Source organism: Mya arenaria, chromosome 15, assembly GCF_026914265.1.
Source record: "Mya arenaria isolate MELC-2E11 chromosome 15, ASM2691426v1".
NCBI classification, from domain to species: domain Eukaryota; kingdom Metazoa; phylum Mollusca; class Bivalvia; order Myida; family Myidae; genus Mya; species Mya arenaria.
Genome location: NC_069136.1, coordinates 1,389,047 through 1,414,412, shown reverse-complemented (window position 1 = coordinate 1,414,412; position 25,366 = coordinate 1,389,047). Strand labels below are relative to the sequence as shown.

Sequence of the window (25,366 nt, the reverse complement as noted above, 5' to 3'; positions counted from 1 at the left end):
GGAGATTCTTGCCTGTTCTTGTTGTAACAGCATTTTATTTTATAATAGTTGTCATGTACATTTAATTGTAATACAACTTGATATTATTACCCAGTCTATCTTAAAATAGTCTGTGCAATAATATCATGTTTTATTATTAGAAAATGTATGCATTTTGAAAGTTTTGTTTAAAACATTTGCAAAAAATAAAGTGTCTAAATGTTCTTTGATTCACTCTTTCACTGGGTTATATTTGCAAAGTCTAAAGATGAACTGCTTCCCTGGTGAACATACTGACAATGCTCAAAATTGCACATAATGTTGCCACCGCTGGGAGTCGAACCCATGGCTTGCCCTTCAACAGGATGCATTCTACAACTGAAATACATGTACCATGGCTAAAAATAACTGATAAACAATGCTGTTTCTTTGTCAAGCTTCACCTATATATAGATGTGAAAAATGCACTTAGTCTTGATGTATTTCAATGATGATGTATTTTATGTTTTGATGGCTGTCAAGCTAGCAGTTTTAGCTTATAAGTGGCAGAAAGATTGAATCTATATATCACACTGAATTCTTATTAAAATAATTCACCTGAAATAAACTTGAATATTGGATCATTCTGACATTAAAAAAAAAAAAAAAAAAAAATCCCTACCTACCGACCCATCTTTTTTTCAGCATGTTACAGGAAACAGACATATTTTTTTTTAGGCCTTATAAAGTTGTTATTACCAACAGTCGTGTACCGTACCATTTAATACCAAACATGCGCACAAACCAACCGGATTTTGAATAGTAAAAAACGCTTCCGCAATGTTAAATTATTGTTAACAAATCTTGTAATCACAACTTGGTATGCTTTTTTTTAAATATCATTGAATCATAGTTTATTTTTTGAAATTATATTTTATTTTTATTTTATTTACATCAATACTATGTTTAAAACAGACAGAAAGATTTTACGCAATTCGGTAACGGCTCTAGAAAGTAGTACCAATTCCCGTACATATAAGAATCGTTCTGATTAGTCAGCGTAACTGACCTTTTACCAATATGTGTGCACACATACTGTCCTTTAACTTTATATATAAATTCATTCATAATTCCCTAAAATAACGTTAGTTTCAATTATGTTTATGAGAGCAATACGGGGTATGGATGCAACCATAAATTAAAGGCGCATCGTATATAAAGTTATGGGTGCATCCATACGTTACTGGAGTACCGTACATTTTGACCTTTTGAACCCTTCTGTACACCATACAATTGATGCGAACGCACGCGTTAGTGAATTCATTTCTAGTTCAGTACTGTCGGCGCTTTGTTCACAATGGATTTAACCTGGATTTTTACTTCGCTTCTGTGTAAGTTAATATTCCTATTTTAAATTAAGAAAAATAACATAAACATTCCGCTGGTATCATTAACTTTCCCGAAAGCAGTACAATTTACCAGCTTGGCAGCTACAATTTTAATACAAACTACATAGCATGTTGCGGGATGTTTAAAAATCATGGATATATTTGCTTCTGGCTCTGCATTAACCTTACGATACTATAGTTAACCTAAGATGGGTTGTAATTAGGTCGTACTATCTGTGTTATTTAGTTCAAGGTTAAGCGAGATGTTTTATTCATGTCAGATGTAAACGGCTCACCTTAGTTTCGGTGTTTACCTGTTGTCGTAGCTAGCAGAATTCTGCAAATGTTATTCCTCAATCTCCTTGGTTTTCGAATGAGAAAGAACGTATTTTATTTCATTCGAGATGCATTGGTGCTGGGTTTTTTTTATTATTTTCCGGAATTTTGCTTCATCTTTAAATGTAAAAAATGTAGTTGGGTTCTTTACATAACATGACTGTGTTAGTTAACGTAATAGTTGGGTTATTTACATAACATGACTGTGTTAGTTAACGTAATAGTTGGGTTCTTTACATAGCATGACTGTGTTAGTTAACGTAATAGTTGGGTTCTTTACATAACATGACTGTGGTAGTTAACGTAATAGTTGGGTTCTTTACATAACATGACTGTGTTAGTTAACGTAATAGTTGGGTTCTTTACATAACATGACTGTGTTAGTTAACGTAATAGTTGGGTTCTTTACATAACATGACTGTGTTAGTTAACGTAATAGTTGGGTTCTTTACATAACATGACTGTGTTAGTTAACGTAATAGTTGGGTTCTTTACATAACATGACTGTGTTAGTTAACGTAATAGTTGGGTTCTTTACATAACATGACTGTGGTAGTTAACGTAATAGTTGGGTTCTTTACATAACATGACTGTGTTAGTTAACGTAATAGTTGGGTTCTTTACATAACATGACTGTGGTAGTTAACGTAATAGTTGGGTTCTTTACATAACATGACTGTGTTAGTTAACGTAATAGTTGGGTTCTTTACATAACATGACTGTGTTAGTTAACGTAATAGTTGGGTTCTTTACATAACATGACTGTGTTAGTTAACGTAATAGTTGGGTTCTTTACATAACATGACTGTGTTAGTTAACGTAATAGTTGGGTTCTTTACATAACATGACTGTGTTAGTTAACGTAATAGTTGGGTTCTTTACATAACATGACTGTGTTAGTTAACGTAATAGTTGGGTTCTTTACATAACATGACTGTGTTAGTTAACGTAATAGTTGGGTTCTTTACATAACATGACTGTGGTAGTTAACGTAATAGTTGGGTTCTTTACATAACATGACTGTGGTAGTTAACGTAATAGTTGGGTTCTTTACATAACATGACTGTGTTAGTTAACGTAATAGTTGGTTTCTTAACATAACATGACTGTGGTAGTTAACGTAATAGTTGGGTTCTTTACATAACATGACTGTGGTAGTTAACGTAATAGTTGGGTTCTTTACATAACATGACTGTGTTAGTTAACGTAATAGTTGGGTTCTTTACATAGCATGACTGTGGTAGTTAACGTAATAGTTGGGTTCTTTACATAACATGACTGTGTTAGTTAACGTAATAGTTGGGTTCTTTACATAACATGACTGTGGTAGTTAACGTAATAGTTGGGTTCTTTACATAACATGACTGTGGTAGTTAACGTAATAGTTGGGTTCTTTACATAACATGACTGTGTTAGTTAACGTAATAGTTGGGTTCTTTACATAACATGACTGTGGTAGTTAACGTAATAGTTGGGTTCTTTACATAACATGACTGTGGTAGTTAACGTAATAGTTGGGTTCTTTACATAACATGACTGTGGTAGTTAACGTAATAGTTGGGTTCTTTACATAACATGACTGTGTTAGTTAACGTAATAGTTGGGTTCTTTACATAACATGACTGTGGTAGTTAACGTAATAGTTGGGTTCTTTACATAACATGACTGTGGTAGTTAACGTAATAGTTGGGTTCTTTACATAACATGACTGTGTTAGTTAACGTAATAGTTGGGTTCTTTACATAACATGACTGTGTTAGTTAACGTAATAGTTGGGTTCTTTACATAACATGACTGTGGTAGTTAAAGTAATAGTTGGGTTATTTACATAACATGACTGTGGTAGTTAACGTAATAGTTGGGTTCTTTACATAACATGACTGTGGTAGTTAACGTAATAGTTGGGTTCTTTACATAACATGACTGTGGTAGTTAACGTAATAGTTGGGTTCTTTACATAACATGACTGTGTTAGTTAACGTAATAGTTGGGTTCTTTACATAACATGACTGTGGTAGTTAACGTAATAGTTGGGTTCTTTACATAACATGACTGTGGTAGTTAACGTAATAGTTGGGTTCTTTACATAACATGACTGTGGTAGTTAACGTAATAGTTGGGTTCTTAACATAACATGACTGTGGTAGCTAACGTAATAGTTGGGTTCTTAACATAACATGACTGTGGTAGTTAACGTAATAGTTGGGTTCTTTACATAGCATGACTGTGTTAGTTAACGTAATAGTTGGGTTCTTTACATAGCATGACTGTGTTAGTTAACGTAATAGTTGGGTTCTTAACATAACATGACTGTGTTAGTTAACGTAATAGTTGGGTTCTTTACATAACATGACTGTGGTAGTTAACGTAATAGTTGGGTTCTTTACATAACATGACTGTGGTAGTTAACGTAATAGTTGGGTTCTTTACATAGCATGACTGTGTTAGTTAACGTAATAGTTGGGTTCTTAACATAACATGACTGTGGTAGTTAACGTAATAGTTGGGTTCTTTACATAACATGACTGTGGTAGTTAACGTAATAGTTGGGTTCTTAACATAACATGACTGTGGTAGTTAACGTAATAGTTGGGTTCTTAACATAACATGACTGTGGTAGTTAACGTAATAGTTGGGTTCTTAACATAACATGACTGTGGTAGTTAACGTAATAGTTGGGTTCTTTACATAACATGACTGTGTTAGTTAACGTAATAGTTGGGTTCTTAACATAACATGACTGTGGTAGTTAACGTAATAGTTGGGTTCTTAACATAACATGACTGTGGTAGTTAACGTAATAGTTGGGTTCTTAACATAACATGACTGTGGTAGTTAACGTAATAGTTGGGTTCTTTTCATAACATGACTGTGGTAGTTAACGTAATAGTTGGGTTCTTAACATAACATGACTGTGGTAGTTAACGTAATAGTTGGGTTCTTTACATAACATGACTGTGGTAGTTAATGTAATAGTTGGGTTCTTAACATAGCATGACTGTGGTAGTTAACGTAATATTTGGGTTCTTTACATAGCATGACTGTGGTAGTTAACGTAATAGTTGGGTTCTTAATATAACATGACTGTGGTAGTTAACGTAATAGTTGGGTTCTTTACATAGCATGACTGTGGTAGTTAACGTAATAGTTGGGTTCTTAACATAGCATGACTGTGGTAGTTAACGTAATAGTTGGGTTCTTTACATAGCATGACTGTGGTAGTTAACGTAATAGTTGGGTTCTTTACATAGCATGACTGTGGTAGTTAACGTAATAGTTGGGTTCTTTACATAACATGACTGTGGTAGTTAACGTAATAGTTGGGTTCTTTACATAACATGACTGTGGTAGTTAACGTAATAGTTGGGTTCTTTACATAGCATGACTGTGGTAGTTAACGTAATAGTTGGGTTCTTTACATAGCATGACTGTGGTAGTTAACGTAATAGTTGGGTTCTTTACATAACATGACTGTGGTAGTTAACGTAATAGTTGGGTTCTTTACATAACATGACTGTGGTAGTTAACGTAATAGTTGGGTTCTTTACATAACATGACTGTGTTAGTTAACGTAATAGTTGGGTTCTTTACATAACATGACTGTGTTAGTTAACGTAATAGTTGGGTTCTTTACATAACATGACTGTAGTAGTTAACGTAATAGTTGGGTTCTTTACATAACATGACTGTGGTAGTTAACGTAATAGTTGGGTTCTTTACATAACATGACTGTGGTAGTTAACGTAATAGTTGGGTTCTTTACATAACATGACTGTGGTAGTTAACGTAATAGTTGGGTTCTTTACATAACATGACTGTGTTAGTTAACGTAATAGTTGGGTTCTTTACATAGCATGACTGTGGTAGTTAACGTAATAGTTGGGTTCTTTACATAGCATGACTGTGGTAGTTAACGTAATAGTTGGGTTCTTTACATAACATGACTGTGGTAGTTAACGTAATAGTTGGGTTCTTTACATAACATGACTGTGGTAGTTAACGTAATAGTTGGGTTCTTTACATAACATGACTGTGTTAGTTAACGTTATAGTTGGGTTCTTTACATAACATGACTGTGTTATTTAACGTAATAGTTGGGTTCTTTACATAACATGACTGTGGTAGTTAACGTAATAGTTGGGTTCTTTACATAACATGACTGTGGTAGTTAACGTAATAGTTGGGTTCTTTACATAACATGACTGTGGTAGTTAACGTAATAGTTGGGTTCTTTACATAACATGACTGTGGTAGTTAACGTAATAGTTGGGTTCTTTACATAACATGACTGTGGTAGTTAACGTAATAGTTGGGTTCTTTACATAACATGACTGTGGTAGTTAACGTAATAGTTGGGTTCTTTACATAACATGACTGTGGTAGTTAACGTAATAGTTGGGTTCTTTACATAACATGACTGTGGTAGTTAACGTAATAGTTGGGTTCTTTACATAACATGACTGTGTTAGTTAACGTAATAGTTGGGTTCTTTACATAACATGACTGTGGTAGTTAACGTAATAGTTGGGTTCTTTACATAACATGACTGTGGTAGTTAACGTAATAGTTGGGTTCTTTACATAACATGACTGTGGTAGTTAACGTAATAGTTGGGTTCTTTACATAACATGACTGTGGTAGTTAACGTAATAGTTGGGTTCTTTACATAACATGACTGTGGTAGTTAACGTAATAGTTGGGTTCTTTACATAACATGACTGTGTTAGTTAACGTAATAGTTGGGTTCTTAACATAACATGACTGTGGTAGTTAACGTAATAGTTGGGTTCTTAACATAACATGACTGTGGTAGTTAACGTAATAGTTGGGTTCTTTACATAACATGACTGTGGTAGTTAACGTAATAGTTGGGTTCTTAACATAACATGACTGTGGTAGTTAACGTAATAGTTGGGTTCTTAACATAACATGACTGTGGTAGTTAACGTAATAGTTGGGTTCTTTACATAGCATGACTGTGGTAGTTAACGTAATAGTTGGGTTCTTAACATAACATGACTGTGGTAGTTAACGTAATAGTTGGGTTCTTAACATAACATGACTGTGGTAGTTAACGTAATAGTTGGGTTCTTTACATAACATGACTGTGTTAGTTAACGTAATAGTTGGGTTCTTTACATAACATGACTGTGGTAGTTAACGTAATAGTTGGGTTCTTTACATAGCATGACTGTGGTAGTTAAAGTAAAAGTCGGGTTCTTTACATAACATGACTGTGTTAGTTAACGTAATAGTTGGGTTCTTTACATAACATGACTGTGTTAGTTAACGTAATAGTTGGGTTCTTTACATAACATGACTGTGGTAGTTAACGTAATAGTTGGGTTCTTTACATAACATAACTGTGGTAGTTAACGTAATAGTTGGGTTCTTTACATAACATGACTGTGTTAGTTAACGTAATAGTTGGGGGTATTTACATAACAATCGGGATCTTTTAAATAACAGTCTGGGTCTCTTAAGTGTTAGCTTATATAATAGTTTCGGTCTTTCGCGTACCGTTTGGTCACCGAGTACATTCATACATCATAAATAATAAACATTTGATTACTACTGACCTGGAAAGGATAAGAGTGACAATACGTAAAGTAAACATTACAACTGCTGTACTAAAAAGATTATACTGAAAGATTCATTAAGATGACACCATTTATGCATAATTCACACAAATTAAATACCTCCCAAGTTAAGCAAACCTTTACTGTTTAGTAAATCACCATGTGTCTATAGTTATGTAGTACTTTCATCACTGACACGGTTTGCTGAATTTAATATTTAAATTTCATGTTTTGCTTCGGCTGTTCCTTCTATCATCAAACAATAAAACGTGAGTAATAGTACTAACTTCAAAAACATACGTACAGGTATGCTAAACTTAAATTTAGGTTATATATATATATATACGGTACGGCTTATTTACAGTAAAGATTAAATGTTAACAGTGATATAATCTAGTTATTGCACGCAAAGCTGGAATACTTAAAATTAGCATTACCATGATGTAAAACTTTGACATAAGCTAACACAAAATTGCGCTTAACGGGCTTTTGAGCTGATCGGCTGCACACATGGAAAGTTCATAAAACAAACAAACAAAAATCTTCTTTCAAAAATATTCCGATTCATTGTAAATTAACTATGAGATTATCTAAGAGTTCTTTCATTATTGATGATTTCGTTACATTTCTTTTTATTTACATTTTTACAATAATTATGATGTTATAAAACCAAATCATCAAGATATCAATTTATGGCATAAGAAGGTTTAAATCATACAGCAGATAACACAGTTTCCCATCCCAGTGACAGCGTTGTGCCAATGTGGATTTTAATTTAGTGAAGTTTTTGTGAACGCGACAATCTGTGCTATTTAACATGGAACACATTTTAATTTATCTTGGAGCTTGGAATGATACCCTGAAAGCCACAGACGGGGAATTTAACTAATTTTGAGAAAATTTAATAATTATCAAGGGAGGGAACTCTTTCTCAGCGCCGAATGTTTAATTGTCCGCCCTTCTTTATTTTGGCGCCTTTCTCACTTGTTCTCTAGTTTTAATCCGGTTCGGACGTGTGTTTTCTAGCAGAACAAGCTATACTTTCATTTCTTTGTTTGCATTCTTGGGTCGCTGGCTGTGCCATTTAGCTTTATTAAGTTATTATTATACACATGCACTTTTATTTTGCACAAGCCCAGTAAACACCACTTGCACTACTTTTACGAAGAAGACTATGAAAGCTAATGCTCCAAGAAGAAATACACTTAATGCATAGCATTTATACTTGTTTCATTATGCATTGTGCCATTAAATATTGTATTAAACAGTTGTATGTATCAACAGTGTATAAACAATCTAATATCCCCATTACTCAATGCTAAGAAAATTCGCTATCTGCCTAGTAGTAGCAAATGACAGTTTGTGGAGGCGGTTCCGGCGGTTCGTTTCCCAGATTCAGGTCTGGTCAGCCTGCCGAAGGTCTATGTCCCAAAATCTAGGTCAGGTCACACTCAATCTATCATCGCTGCGATGAGCTCAAATACTCATACCTACGTCATCGTTTCAAGGATGAATTGACACCGTGTAGGAAACCGGATTCACTTGACTTTATTCGCGCTCGTTTACCTCAAGGTCATATCATGGTTTCACTACGCATGTCAGTAGCTCAAGCTTATTCCAAAATCAGTTTAAGGCGATGGACAGAGTCAAGGTCATACCTACGTCATCGGTACAGGGTCGAACTTATACCCAATCAGGCATATAAGAAAATCATTTGGGCATCATTTTAACAGAATGGCACAACCACAACTCGCTTTTCCTGAAGACACGTTGAATTACTTTAAAGAGAACGGATTTACTTCTGTTTAGTGATCACCTATTTATCATCCGATTAGTTTATTATTATTTGTTTCTTATAAAGCTCCCTCATGTTAATGTATACTTTGATAAGATATACGTTATAAGTTTTCACTCTATTCCTGAGTGTTGGGATAAGAGTGAGGTTGAGAACGCAAACTGGGTTAAACCCCCAGTAAATTTACATTTTACTGACCGTTCCAAGGCGGAACCTAAAACTCCTTGATAAACACACCTTATTTTTTATATAGTATATATGTTATGTGTTGTTTGTGGAGTTTTGTGTTGTTGTTCCATGTTTCTTTATTGTGACTTTTTTGTGTTTGTGTTCTATGTCTTTGGCGTTTTCCCTGTGCCATTAAACGCGGTTTATGTTTAAACGTTTGGCTAGTGAGCTTGTTTCTGTAGTATTTCAAAAAAAAAATAACATTAATGGTAGAGCAGACATAACATTCTTGTTACATATTACTGAAGGAATGATCACTGCAATTAAACCTAAGTGTCAAACAGGTTAAACCGCTTTGTGATTGAAAAGAGAGTGTGTTAGTGTTGTTGTTATTGTTAACAACATTTCTTCATAGACACCGAATGTATGGGTGTTTCTGACTATTTATCACAGAAAAGTTGCAACTTTTACGAAGATTGTCTTGCTACATTTGATACTTGGTATTCACAACTTATGCCTGACAAGCACTAGTTAGCCAAGGCAGGATTTTATACTACTGGATTCGCAGACAAAGTCAGCTGTTTCTCCTGCCATACAAAACTTTACCAGTGGTAAAAAAACTGACAATCCGTGGGAAGAACATTCTCCAGAGTGCACTTTTCTGAAAATAGTTGGATTTACCGCTGGAACAGACTTTATAAATACATCCAACACTTCAGGCGTCATTTTAATAGTTTCGGAAATACGCGGTGGTCACAGATATCGCTGTTTCACGGTTTAAATTAAAGATAAATCATTCCAATTGAAACGTACATTATTAAGCGAGTATTCATATTTGATAATATGTTTTCTTATTGTTAAATGTATCGTTGCCAAAAGTTTTTCAATTTTACGCTTAAAAGTGATATCAAGTGGTTGATCTTTTCCCGCGTTTTCATTTGATAAAACGTTTCCGGTAATGTTCAGTCGGGTCGTTCTATTTACAGAATGGGTGAGAAAGGATTACTGAAAGTTTTTTTTAAATGAAATGAAGTATTTTTTAACAATTCTTGAATAAAATAATGCACTATTGGTGTAAATATAAGTAATGAATTGCGGGATTGATATTATAATCGATATTATTATCGGGATATGAACGCAATTGGGCTGGTCAAAGTACGCGCGGAGTCCTTCGGACTCCACACACTTTGACCAGCCCAATTGCGTTCATACCCCGATAATGACATCAACCCCGCAATTCATTCCTTAATTGACGTCTTCGTAAAAAATCGAAATGGTCGTGAAGCATCATTTTATCAAGACCGAGTTCCACTAACATAACAGTTTGATGAAGATAAATGAAACCGGCAATGTATTCACCACTGTATGTCTGACCAATGTTAAACTTCAAAACAAACTTTCAAAATAACCGCAGAATATAAAACAATTAAGGTATATCAAATACCGAAAGGTAACAAAAATTGTCTATAAAAATAAGAGTAACAGAAAGTGCTGCTGAGTAACAAAAGCGAAACAAATCTTTTTACAAAGTAACATAATAGTAACTGCTCTTGTTACACAGTAACAAATCGTTAACATTTAAATTAATGTGTAACAACTAACAATAAAGGAAGAAACCTGCATTCTAAAAGCGATTCAGGCTTTTAAATATTCATTCTTGCTAAGAGTGTCCTAGTGGGGGAATCATCATGAATTCAAATGCATACGTCCAGAACCCTAAAAGATTCAAATATATTTTCAGTTCGTTTTGGCAAGATTGGTTTAAACCCCCAGTAAATTTACATTTTACTGACCGTTCCAAGGCGGTACCTAACAATCCTTGATAAATATAACTGTTTTTTTTTAGATATAGTATGAATGCACTGTGCTGCTTGTGGAGTTTTGTGCTGTTCTTCCAGGTTTCTTGTTTGTGATTTTATGTTCTATGTCTTTTGCGTTTACCCAGTGCCATTAAACCGGGTTTATGTTTAAGCATTTTGCTACTGAGCTTGTTTCTGTAGCTTTTTACATAAATATTGTCAAATAAACATAGTTTTAACATTACGCGCATAACACAAACACGGGCCGCAGTAGCTAAGTCCGAGTTGAAATGTATATAATTACCAACAACTGCACACCCTGCAGCATAGTCTCACAGCTAAAGGGTGAAAGAAAAACATCTGTCCAAAAAGAAGTACAAAAATTAAGTCACTGTTATCAGCTCAAATAAAAAAACTAGCATAGCATACCCCTTACAGACTAAGAAAAAAATAGCTAGAAATATACCAAAGTTTGACGATATATTTGGATAGTGCATCTTTGAACTCAGACAATGTGTATTCATGTAACAATTGTGATAAAATATTCTGTAAAAATATAACATGGACGGACATAAACAAGGAATACATCAGCAAAAACGTAAAAAAGACAAAGAAAGAGTAGCACTATGTTGGACGATGACGAATGGGATGATCCAATGGTTCGATTGGTGGATGAAGAATTTGAGCAGAACCAGCCGAGATACGAAGAAGAAGTATTACTTTTAATGAACAGAGAAAACATATTAAAAGAGGAGGCAATAGTCAAATGTACAAAAAAAAATGAAAAGCATTTATCGCAAAGCTCTTCCTAATGCATTCACAGCCGATGAGTTATGGATGATATCGCTCAAGGACACCCCACTTTTTCGAAGTATCAGGAAAATAATGTTATGGAATCTGAGAATTGCGACGTAGAAGATGCGTACACATATGATATAAAATAATTATTTTGTTTAAATCAATACTTGATGAGTACAATCCACCAGAGCTTAATAATTAAGGACAAACTGACTAAAACAGATGTCTGTGTATTTTATTAACTGTATGCAAAAGACATCTTATAAGTGGTGCAATGAATTGTTTGAAATACCTGTGTATGCTATAAAACGTATATATGCATGTTTTGCATGCAGATATGATGTCAACATTCCTCGGTATGTTTTCAGTTGAAACATAGTGTTGAACTCACTTTACATCTTTATCATATGAATATCTAGGTTTATGATATATCGAGCATGGGTTAGGCAATACATAGTCAATAGAGCTACTTTGACCAAAAACCAACCATAAATCTTTATCCGGGTGTTGCATTGTTAAAATGATAACTAAGATTATTCCATACAGGACTTATGAACAATGAATGTTATTATGTTTTCGGCTATTCTATTTCGACATGAGCTTATATCATCAGTTGAAGAGTTTACTCCTGCATTAATGGTCATGTCAACCAGATCGGTCATATTGCGAGTAAATGCTGATGAAGAGTTTACTCTTGCATCCATGGTAGTATCGATCAGTCGAATCTGTCATATTGCGAGTAAAAGCTGATTAAGAGTTTACTCTTGCATCCATGGTAGTATCGATCAGTCGAATCTGTCATATTGCGAGTAAAAGCTGATGAAGAGTTTACTCTTGCATCCATGGTAGTATCGATCAGTCGAATCTGTCATATTGCGAGTAAAAGCTGATTAAGAGTTTACTCTTGCATCCATGGTAGTATCGATCTGTCGAATCTGTCATATTGCGAGTAAAAGCTGATGAAGAGTTTACTCTTGCATCCATGGTAGTATCGATCAGTCGAATCTGTCATATTGCGAGTAAAAGCTGATGAAGAGTTTACTCTTGCATCCATGGTAGTATCGATCAGTCGAATCTGTCATATTGCGAGTAAAAGCTGATGAAGAGTTTACTCTTGCATCCATGGTAGTATCGATCAGTCGAATCTGTCATATTGCGAGTAAAAGCTGATGAAGAGTTTACTCTTGCATCCATGGTAGTATCGATCAGTCGAATCTGTCATATTGCGAGTAAAAAATGATGGAGAGTTTACTCTTGCATCCATGGTAGTATCGATCAGTCGAATCTGTCATATTGCGAGTAAAAGCTGATGAAGAGTTTACTCTTGCATCCATGGTAGTATCGATCAGTCGAATCTGTCATATTGCGAGTAAAAGCTGATTAAGAGTTTACTCTTGCATCCAAGGTAGTATCAATCAGTCGAATCTGTCATATTGCGAGTAAAAGCTGATGAAGAGTTTACTCTTGCATCCATGGTAGTACAATGTTCCAATCAGTCGAACCTGTCATGTTGAGAGTACAAGCTGGTTCGGTTGGTTGTGTCGAAAATACTAAATTAGAGTTGAGCTGATGTCATACTGTTGAAATGATGCTGAAACTTGGGGTTACATATACGATGGACTCCATGTCCTAATATGTCTCACTTTGAACTAATGACGTAGATTGACCTTGAGATATGTTCTAGATTTGAGTGACCTCATAGACATGTCCTTGAATTGACCTCAAATCTAGAACACAGATCTTTGGAGGACTTGCCTGATCTGAAACTGGGACAGGAACCATCGGAACCGCCTCCTCGTTTAGTCATTTTCTTGTACTGTTATTTCATTTATTAGCATTGAATACTCGATATACAGCCGTATGCTTATTGCATACACGTTATGTCATTATGTCAAACTGTGAAGTTAGGATGCTTTTCATTGTGTTAATCTTGAGAGTTAAGTTTACGTTTTTAACGTTAAATACACATAGTGTGACTGCATTCTCCGAGTGGAAAAATACATGTCTATTTACATGCATATAAGTGAATACACTAGTCATTACTATTGTCTCTGACAATGCGCTTCAGTCACGTTTGATCGTCAAATCGCATGGACACTAAAATGGTCATTCAGTCGTTTTGTATTGTTTTCAAAGTAATAATATGACTTTAAAATAAAATTCTAAGAGTTTTACTTGAAACCAATATCATTATAGGTTTTTATCAAAGCTTTATCAAAGGGCGGACTTAAAGGCCATATATTATAGTATCCAAGCTTTATGGCAATCACGTGTGCTTTAAAGCTGCGGAAAAATAACGAAAGGAAATGTTTGTTTAGAGTGGCCCAACCGGAATGAATGCATTATGTTTGTGTGACGTCATAAGCTGAACAAACTGCCCTGTTTTTCCCTATGCTATATTTATCTCTAATATTTGGATCAAAAGAATGAATGTTTCAGCCCGGGTAGCCTGTCCGAAGCTGAACGAACTCCTATTTAGAGCCTATTTCCCTCAAGCTTGATTTTCTCTAGTATATGGATTAATATCCATAGTTGTTTCCTCTTATCTATAGCATGTCAGCAACTGTAACCCTTTGTGAACATGAGTGTATCCATGCGTCCTTATGTATTACCAAAAGAGCCCGCTTCGCAGGGCAACTTGATCTTATTGCATGTATATCTAAATCAAAGAAATGTATCAATTACGTGACATATGGTGAGAACAAAATTAACGACATGTTTAAGACAAATGCATTAATTTAACTTATTATGTTTTCGTGTGCTCTAAATGATAGAAGTTTCAAGACTATATTAAGTTGTTGTTTTTTATGACTCGACTGAGAAATCTTGATCCCCGTTTGGACTTTGGACATGCCCACGAACATTCTAATTATCTATATCTGTTTTTGCTTTTTTCAGGCGTTCTGACGGTGGACTGGTCTCAGGCCGCATGCGACCAGAGCACTTTGACGAGTGAAGCGACGCAGAACTGTGTAATGGGTTTCGCCAGCTATATCAGCCAGGCATCGAGTTCCATGTCGGATCCCAGTCAGATGGCCACCGTCTTCTGTTCGTAAGTGAATTGTCTGGCTACAATTGCGTGTGTTCGTTTCTGGGTGAAGTACATAATGTTTCTTTAATTTGTCGAGGTTGTATGATAACATTGGTTATGTCGTCGGCTGCGGCGTCGTCGTCTTTGTTAAAAGCTTCACCGATAACTCAAACACGTTCAAATCATTCGAATTTATCTTAGTACACAGGTTGCAAAATCTGCAATTTGCCTTCGGTACCGAATTTTACTTAAGATATTATGTACCTGTTTACCTTCCTAATTGCGCCATGTAAACACGTAGTTTTGTCAGCGATTTTGGGTTAACTTATCGTAATTTATCACGTGAAATTCAGTTTTCTGTATTCACCATTTTCTATATGTTCATGTTCAGGGCGGAGGGACAGAGCGCAATCGCGTGCATGTTTCCCCTAATGGAGCAGTGTCCGGAACTCATGGCGAACATGGGAGATGGGGCGATGGTGATGCCCTCTCAAGCGGAACTTCAAATGGCCTGTTCTCAGATTGATCCTTCAGGTAGGTGTTCCTAGGATTAGGTGGGTACAGGGGTATGGCGGAATAATGTTATAGGCTTGATACATCTTTTAGGTAATAGTAAGATGACATTCAGTTACATTTTAATGATTAAGAATGGGCATAGTGAGGGTAGCGATTTCTTTAAAATCTTGATAAAAAAGAAAGAGACAAATGTAACATAATTAGCTTTTAATTAAATGGATATTTGTCTTCATACTGAATGTTTAGTAATTATTGTAGGGCATAGTTGATTGTCAATGAATGCGGAAGTGTTTGACAGCCGACTTGGTACAAATGCGCTTTGGGTTGTTAAGCTGTCCGTTGTTAAGCTGTCACATTTGCCTCATATTCATAGTATTTAAGTTGGATCATTTTCTATGTGAGGCAGAGAGGGCCGGGGTCCTTTTTGGACTGGAAATTACTTTAGGGAGCAGACTGTCATCTCACAATCTGACGTAGGGAGTGTGTATCGGATGAGTGGCAGTAGACGGACAATTAAACACCCGCGAAAGTAGTAATTCTTCAAGATTAAGCTCCATAATTAATGACTGTCTATCTGCAATTTCATTGGTTGGAAATGTAGGTTGAAAAAATTGGTTTGCAGCTCTAGCGCGTAGCAAGATCAAAAGCATATCCAAATGAACACTCTCACAAGCCACTAAGATCGAGTACTTTAGTCAGATTGCAAGTGGGCTATTAAAGATGCAATCTTACTCTCAAATAGGATTTACCACAATTAATTATATTGTTTTAATATTCCCTAAAGAATGAATAAATGTCGAAAACAATGGTTCTTTTGAAGGATACCGGGTTTAATATGGAAAAAATGAGCTTAGAGCTGCACTCTCACAGATTTACCGTTTTTTTCAACTTTTTATATAGTTTTTGTCTTGGAATGAGTGAATGTTTGCGTAAATATCTGCAAATCAGTGATACAAGACTTCTGACAGAAGATCAGATCGCAGATTTTCATATTTCCCTTCCAAAATTAATGTATTATGGCTAAAACCGTTACTAACGGTTTAAGAAAAATGCATAAAACATAATTTTTTGAACTTAAATGTAAACATCTGCAATCTATTTTTTGTCAGCAGTCTTATATGACTGGTTTACATGCATTTTTCGCACAAATTGGCTCGTTCCAAGACAAAAAAATAAAAAAAAGTTGTCAAATTATTCAATCTGTGAGAGTGCAGCTTTAAAACAATGTGAGGTTTGAAATTTTTTATTGTCCCGGCTCCCGTCCGTGCGTAAAGCTGAGGACTCCAAGCCGGATACGGCCGCGACGAGCCGATGTGAATACAAGTAGCTCAGCTTGCAGGATTGATCTTCCCAGCGTCTCTGTATAAATATATTTTTTCATGCTTTTCGATGAAACATGGGGTTTTATCAGTTAAATAACAGCAGTGAAAATATAATTTGATATTTTCACAGCAAAATAAGGAGTGAAAATATCAACTTTCAGAACAACTTTTAAAATCCTTTGTCGTAACTTCCCCTTGATCAAAACAAAACACTTCACTTTGAACCAGAAAATGATGGCAAAAAATGTTTAATATTTAAAGAAATGTTTAATAAATTTAAATAAATATATATTTAGAAATTAACAACTTACCGTTTATTACCGATTATCCCGTTTTTTAAACGTTACTTCATCTTGAAGCGGATCGAATGTTCGAACATTTGCTTGCATACCAAACAAATTACAGACAAAAACAACTGTTCGAACATAAATAGAATTTTATATCATCGTTCAAATGTATTTTGAACTGTTTGTCGTTGTTTGTCGTAAAACGAGCTTCCCGGAAAATTCACACAACAATTTCCAGATAATCTGATATTTTTTTTAACCCACACAAGCATCAATATTTGTAAACAAACTAGCGTGGCATTCACAGTATATCTGGAAAACAAAGCTGTTTTCAAGCAAAACAGACTGGTCTCTGACAGTAAGATGACTGAATATCCATGTATTATGAAAAACAGTCTAAAACTAAGAAAAATGTTTAAAATCCAATGAATATCCGCATTTGTTTTGCTAACACATTTGACCTTCCAAATTTTCATTCATAAAATGGCGGCGTAGTAATTTGGTTATGTATTCATGCCCCGCTTAAAATAAAAGTGTTTTCGTTATTTTTTGGAATATATTTGCACTTATACAACTTCATTGATTACTGTTCATAAAAGCTTTGCACTAAAAACATGCGAATAATGAACTATAAGAATAAATAGCAGAGAACTTTTTCTCAACAAACCGGAAATTGAAAAGTTGACAGCTATAATTTTGCGTGAGGTGCACCCCACGGGTAGCGGCATAAATAACACCCTTTTCAAAAAATGGGGTAATTAAGAAAAAAATAAAATAAAACTCCGAAAAATCAGCATAAAAGAAACAGAAAATTGGTTAATTTCAGTGTAAGATCGTATTTAATTTCACTCGTGATCATAGAAAAACTTTATCATGTCAAGGTTGAATTTAGTAAAGTATATTTTTTTTCTACATTTGTTTGTTCTTTCCTGTATATTAGGTAGATTTTTAAACTTTGAGCTAAACATAGGATCTAGTTGGTATGACCTTGTACTATATATGATATATGATGTCAATATGTCTAATGACCATACATTTCAGCCCCGCAACGATGCCACACTTGTGGAATGAATTGACATGAACCTGTCTTCAGCGTTTATCGACCAGTATTTATGTAATTATTTACGACCTGTCTGTGTATGATTTCAGGCCCTTGCATGACAGCGATGACGTGCCTATCCAGCGCTTCTCAGGCGACCAGCACGGTTATTGACGAAGTTTTTAGACCAGCTAACAACCTGACCTACCTCCCCCCTCTTATGGGAATGTCCTGCAGGTATGAAATATTTTACATGCCGAAACCTATAAGGCATTGATATGATTGAAAGGTGTAGTCTGTCAGATTATAGAGCATATGAGACCTTGGTCGCTTGGTTAAATTATAGTCTGTCAGATTATAGAGCGCCTATACGTACAGGGCCACTGACTTAAAGGTATAGTCCGTCAGGTCTTAGAGCTCCTATACGTACAGTGCCACTGACTTAAAGGTATAGTCCGTCAAGTCTTAGAGCTCCTTAGTACAGGGCCACTGACTTAAAGGTATAGTCCGTCAGGTCTTAGAGCTCCTAAGTACAGTGCCACTGACTTAAAGGTATAGTCCGTCAGGTCTTATAGCTCCTAAGTACAGGGACGTGTAACAAATGTAAAGTTTGTCATGCCGTAGAGGAGCTGAGTACATAGTCGCTGAATTAAAAGTGTAGTCAATATTTGTGCGGTACCGCTAGTTTAAAGGTACAGTATAGCCAGTCAGGTTAAAGAGCGCTTAAATACAAGGCCGCTGGAATAAATGTCTGTGAGATTATAGAGTGCCTAAGAATAGAGACGCTGTCTTAAAGCTACAGTCTGATTATACGGCCCATACTTACAAATCTGCTGCCTTAAATTTGCATTCTGCTAGAGTTTTGGTGACCGCCGTGTTTTACCTGATTTTACAATAGACATCTACAATTTACATTTAAACATATGAGGTTATATTTAACAGTTAAATTATGCAAATAAACTCATTTGGTTATATTCAGCATTATAATCGTGCCCGTAAAGTGAGTTCAAAGGTTAGATTCTGATTTGGCAGGATGCACCGTTGACCTGATAAAATATCATTTGAGTACATTTATTTTTGTTCTGATTAAAAACTGCACTTTATTCCATCGGAATAAAAGCGATCGCCAACATTTCGTTCTATTCCCTGTCTATATTTTGTTGTTGTTTTTTCAAGCGCCGATTATAAGCACGTTCCTATGTCTATACGTTTTTAGACACCAGTTTAGTTTGCCAAAACAATCTGCAAGAAATCAATCATGTGGTTTTATTTTTAAATCCATCATATAAACAGTCAGATGAAGGAGCAGTTCAACTGTATAACACCTGAAGTGGAGGAACAGTGTGAAGCTATCCCTAACCAGATCAAGCAAATGATCACCTTAATCAACGGCGAATTGCCTGATGGTATCGTCTATCCCGAGTACGACGTATTGAAAACGTTCATCAGCACCGGATGCACAGAAGTCCCTGAAGGTGTGTTATTACTTCACTTTGTATGCAAATTACATTTTGAATGTGTTATTCCGAAATAACATGTTAACTATAGGTCCCGGAAGGTACGTCAGCACAGTGCACATTGTCGATGACGTCATATCGAATGATATGCTGTTATATGGGACTTTTTACATTTGTTCTTCTAAGTAATGTACGCCTTTGAATTGAACAGTTGAAACGTATAGGAATAGTATTAGTAATCGCCACTGGCACCGGATTTTCAAACTCAATCATTTTTTAAAAAAATCAAAAAAAAATCTTATAATTCCTTACTAAAATTTATAATACCGAATATGTAAGAAAATATTAAAAAATATTTTTTTTCTTACATATTCGGTATTATAATTTTTTGTAAGGAATTAAAAGATTTTTTTTGATTTTTTAAAAAAATGATTGAGTTTGAAAATCCGGTGCCAGTGGTATTCGCTTATTGTACCACACATTGAAATATAATATGTATACCTTAAAGTAGTCGCAAACCCATGTGACAATTCACAGTTGTTGTTGTTTTTTACTTCTCCAAACAGACATGGCTACCAACAAGTGCGTACATGACAAGTTTGAGTCGGCTGCATTTACGGAGTGTATGTCAAAAGTGAAAACCGACTTCAAAACTCCAATGGAAATGAAGGGCTGCGGGTATGTTTTCTGTAATGTATTACTTGTACAAAAATAATTGGATCACAAGCGTCACTCGAGTTTTCCTTTTGATGTCGTCATATATCATCATAACATGCTTGGAAAACTCCGGCAGACAACAATGACCAATCAAAAAATCGCTTAAAGCGACAATCGAGCCTGGTCCGAAAGGATATAACCTGCGTGATTAAGTATGGTCCGAATACATAAAAACGACATGATCGAAAATGGGCGAGAACATAATTATAACCTACTAGATTGAGTATCAGGGTGAAGAATCACGTTACTTCAAAGGGGTCCTCACATTTGTCACCATGGGTCACTGCAGATGTTAACAAACAAGGAAGTAACATTTATAAATATGTTTTGGACAGAAAAGATATGAAAATATTTCTTAGCCTGTGCTATTTTTTGCTTCTACACGTGTGAAATATTTGATATTTGCTTGATTTTTTTTCTACCAAAAAGGTTATTTAGAAATTACGTCACTTACTATTTAGTCGTGACCCGTGGTGACCAATGTGAGAACCCCTTTTGAAGTCACGTGATTCCTCACTCTGAATATGGTCCGAATATTTCTAACCCAGATGAGCGAGTATGGTCCGAATACCTAAAACCTACACGAATACAAAGCCTGCGTAAACGAATGGTAACCTACGGCATATCGATAGAGAACATTACCGAAAGTGATTCTACGGCAAATATATACATGTATAGCTAACATGACCGAATGTGATCTTACGTCAATTATATATTTGTATATCTAACATGGCCGAATGTGATCCTACGGCAAAGATATACTTGTATAGCTAACATGGCCGAATGTGATCCTACGGCAAAGATATACATGTATAGCTAACATGGCCGAATGTGATCCTACGGCAAATATATACATGTATAGCTAACATGGCCGAATGTGATCCTACGGCAAATATATACATGTATAGCTAACATGGCCGAATGTGATCCTACGGCAAATATATACATGTATATCTAACATGGCCGAATGTGATCCTACGGCAAAGATATACATGTATAGCTAACATGGCCGAATGTGATCCTACGGCAAAGATATACATGTATATCTAACATGGCCGAATGTGATCCTACGGCAAAGATATACATGTATAGCTAACACGGCCGAATGTGATCCTACGGCAAAGATATACATGTATAGCTAACACGGCCGAATGTGATCCTACGGCAAAGATATACATGTATAGCTAACATGGCCGAATGTGATCCTACGGCAAAGATATACATGTATATCTAACATGGCCGAATGTGATCCTACGGCAAAGATATACATGTATAGCTAACATGGCCGAATGTGATCCTACGGCAAATATATACTTGTATAGCTAACATGGCCGAATGTGATCCTACGGCAAATATATACTTGTATAGCTAACATGGCCGAATGTGATCCTACGGCAAAGATATACTTGTATAGCTAACATGGCCGAATGTGATCCTACGGCAAATATATACTTGTAAAGCTAATATGGCCGATTGTGATCCTACGGCAAATATATACTTGTAAAGCTAACATGGCCGAATGTGATCCTACGGCAAATATATACTTGTATAGCTAACATGGCCGAATGTGATCCTACGGCAAATATATACTTGTAAAGCTAACATGGCCGAATGTGATCCTACGGCAAATATATACTTGTATAGCTAACATGGCCGAATGTGATCCTACGGCAAATATATACTTGTATATCTAACATGGCCGATTGGGATCCTACGGAAAATATATACATGTCTAGCTAACATGGCCGATTGGGATCCTACGGCAAATATGTAACCAACATGACCGAATGTATTCTAAAAGGATAACCTTCTTGACCAAGCGTAAGAAACGTCGAATGTTTAGTATACGTGCTACAGAGTGGTCTAAATGTAGAAAGCTCAAGTAAGGATTTTAGAGAACAAAACAAATGATGTCATTTGTAATTGCCTAGCTTCTGCATTGCAGTCTCTTTCTTATTATATCTTGTATAAATTGTAGTGTGTGTACTTTGTTGTGTTTGATAGTCGAGAAGTTCTCGCATTCGCGCGTTCGCGTGAGAAGCGCTCGTCATTCTTAAAGAACGCTCACGGTATATATTGCTTTCATGTGTAAGGCGCTCGTCAGTCGAGAAGAAAGCTCGCCGTATGTATTGCTTTCATGTGTAAGGCGCTCGTCAGTCGAGAAGAGCGCTTGCCGTATGTATTGCTTTCATGTGTAAGGCGCTCGTCAGTCGAGAAGAGCGCTTGCCGTATGTATTGCTTTCATGTGTAGGGCGCTCGTCAGTCGAGAAGAGCGCTTGCCGTATGTATTGCTTTCATGTGTAAGGCGCTCGTCAGTCGAGAAGAGCGCTTGCCGTATATATTGCTTTCATGTGAAAGGCGCTCGTCAGTCGAGAAGAGCGTTTGCCGTATGTATTGCTCTCATGTGTAAGGCGCTCGTCAGTCGAGAAAAAACGCTTACCGTATATATTGCTTTCATGTGTAAGGCGCTCGTCAGTCGAGAATAGCGCTTGCCGTATGTATTGCTTTCATGTGTAAGGCGCTCGTCAGTCGAGAAGAAAGATCGCCGTATGTATTGCTTTCATGTGTAAGGCGCTCGTCAGTCGAGAAGAACGCTTGCCGTATGTATTGCTTTCATGTGTAAGGCGCTCGTCAGTCGAGAAGAGCGCTTGCCGTATGTATTGATTTCATGCGGAAGGCGCTCGTCAGTCGAGAAGAGCGCTTGCCGTATGTATTGCTTTCATGCGGAAGGCGCTCGTCAGTCGAGAAGAGCGCTTGCCGTATGTATTGCTTTCATGCGTAAGGCGCTCGTCAGACGAGAAGAGCGCTTGCCGTATGTATTGATTTCATGAGGAAGGCGCTCGCCAGTCGAGAAGAGCGCTTGCCGTACGTATTGCTTTCATGTGTAGGACGCTCGTCAGTCGAGAATAGCGCTTGCTGTATATATTGCTTTCATGTGTAAGGCGCTCGTCAGTCGAGAAGAGCGCTTGCCGTATGTATTGCTTTCATGTGTAAGGCGCTCGTCAGTCGAGAATAGCGCTTGCCGTATATATTGCTTTCTAGTGTAATGCGCTCGTCAGTCAAGAAGAGCGCTTGCCTTATGTATTGCTTTCATGTGTAAGGCGCTCGTCAGTCGAGAATAGCGCTTGTCGTATGTATTGATTTCATGTGGAATGCGCTCGTCAGTCGAGAAGAGCGCTTGCCGTATGTATTGCTTTCATGTGTAAGGCGCTCGTCAGTCGAGAAGAGCGCTTGCCGTATGTATTGCTTTCATGTGTAAGGCGCTCGTCAGTCGAGAAGAGCGCTTGCCGTATGTATTGCTTTCATGTGTAAGACGCTCGTCAGTCGAGAAGAGCGCTTGCCGTATGTATTGAGTTCATGTTGAAGGCGCTCGTCAGTCAAAAATAGCGCTTGGGGTATGTATTGCTTTTCATTTATATATATATATATATATATTGCTTTCATGTGTAAGGAGCTCGTCAGTCGAGATAAGCGCTCGCCGTATATTATATTGCTTTCATGTGTAAGGCGTTGGTCAGTCGAGAAGAACGCTAGCCGTATGTATTGCTTTCATGTGTAAGGCGCTCGTCAGTCGAGAAAAAACGCTTACCGTATATATTGCTTTCATGTGTAAGGCGCTCGTCAGTTGAGAATAGCGCTCGCCGTATATATATATATATATATATATATATATATATATATATATATATATATATATATATATATATATATATATATATATATATATATATATATATATATATATATATATTGCTGTCATATGTAAGGCGCTCGTCAGTCAAGAATAGCGCTCGCCGTATATATATATATAGTGTATACCTTAAATGCCGCTACAACTGTAATTTACAGGGTATTTTATACCAACACCGTGGACAGACATTCTGAGGTTTTAGATCTGTATTTCCTTCCTTAATGGAGAAACATTTGTAAGAAATATAAACATACTATTCAAGTCGGATGCCAGTTGAGATATAATGGTGAAAACATATATTTCAGTAAACTGAACTGCTCCGTTTTCGGGGTCAAACTTGTTCACAGCCTGATGTAAGCTATATGACGTTCATGCATTTATCAAATATTTATTATACTTGTCTGTGTTGTAGAGCCACGGATGCCCGGCTCATGTGCCTCAAAGAATCTGTTGAGACATGTGGCAAGAGGTATTACACCGCCCTGGCCACCAAAGGAGACCACTTTCTCACGATGAATCTCTTCACGTGTGACCGTTCCACGAGCGCCGCCCCGGTCGCCCGACTGTCTGCCGCTGCTTGGCTTGTAGCTGTAGTTGCTGCCCTTCTATTGTAGACTCATTGGTTCATTTTGATCTTTGAATGAAAAATTGTTTCCGTTCTAATACAGCTTTGAAATCTAGCTAAAGCACCATGGTCTATAACATTTAGGGCGATATGGTCTGAAATGGATGGTACAGATTTGCATTTAGGTCGTTTTGCCTACTTGAGTCTATGGATATGACTCTTATATGACTCGTATACTCTTTCGGACACTTGTTCAGGATGGGACAATTATAGTTTGAAGCTACATTCATTTTGTATGGAGTCTACAATACGATATTTATATTTCATAAACATTGACGTGATTTCAACATGTATACCGGAGGTGATGAAACCCTAATGTTCTGTAACAATCTGCGAAATGGAAGCATAACCATTATAAGTGGCATTACCTTGATGTCACAGTTAAAAAGTTCATATTATTTTTTTAAATATCTACTTGACTCTATTGCACATAAAGTGCTTATCACGAGATTATCATTGTTTTTAGATTATTTTTTATTTTTTCACAGGAACATCTAAAGCTATATGTTGTTTATGGAGATTTGGTATTCACGGTTTTATAAAGAGCTTGTCAAAATATAAGCCTTAGTATTGTAGTGTTGTTTCTTGAAAAAAGAAATGTTTTGTAAAGAAATGTTTTGTTATTTTTGATTATTGATAATAGTGTTGCTTTTTTCTTGATTTTGATTTTTGTATCAAGATTGTTATATTTTACTCGAACTTCCTTTGTCTGTATTTAACTTTAACTTTACTACGATAGGTGAGCTAGTACAATAGCTGTTATTATTAGTTAGCAGGCTCGAAACATCGGATAACTTATGAAAACAGAACATTGAATTCACACGAATGTTCAGATTCATCCCAGACAGAGCATACGCATG

The 25,366-nt window shown here is 36.2% G+C and overlaps 1 protein-coding gene across 1 annotated transcript; it reads left to right on the top strand.

Annotated features, from left to right (window-relative positions):
- Positions 1–1,190: 1,190 nt before the first annotated feature.
- On the top strand, positions 1,191–25,119 carry LOC128219786 (uncharacterized). The gene is made up of 7 exons (XM_052927805.1): positions 1,191–1,349; positions 14,720–14,873; positions 15,244–15,386; positions 18,127–18,253; positions 19,310–19,491; positions 20,040–20,151; positions 24,294–25,119. The coding sequence occupies exons 1-7, from the start codon at positions 1,316–1,318 to the stop codon at positions 24,493–24,495; spliced, it is 954 nt and encodes a 317-aa protein (XP_052783765.1). The 5' UTR covers positions 1,191–1,315; the 3' UTR covers positions 24,496–25,119.
- Positions 25,120–25,366: the final 247 nt, after the last annotated feature.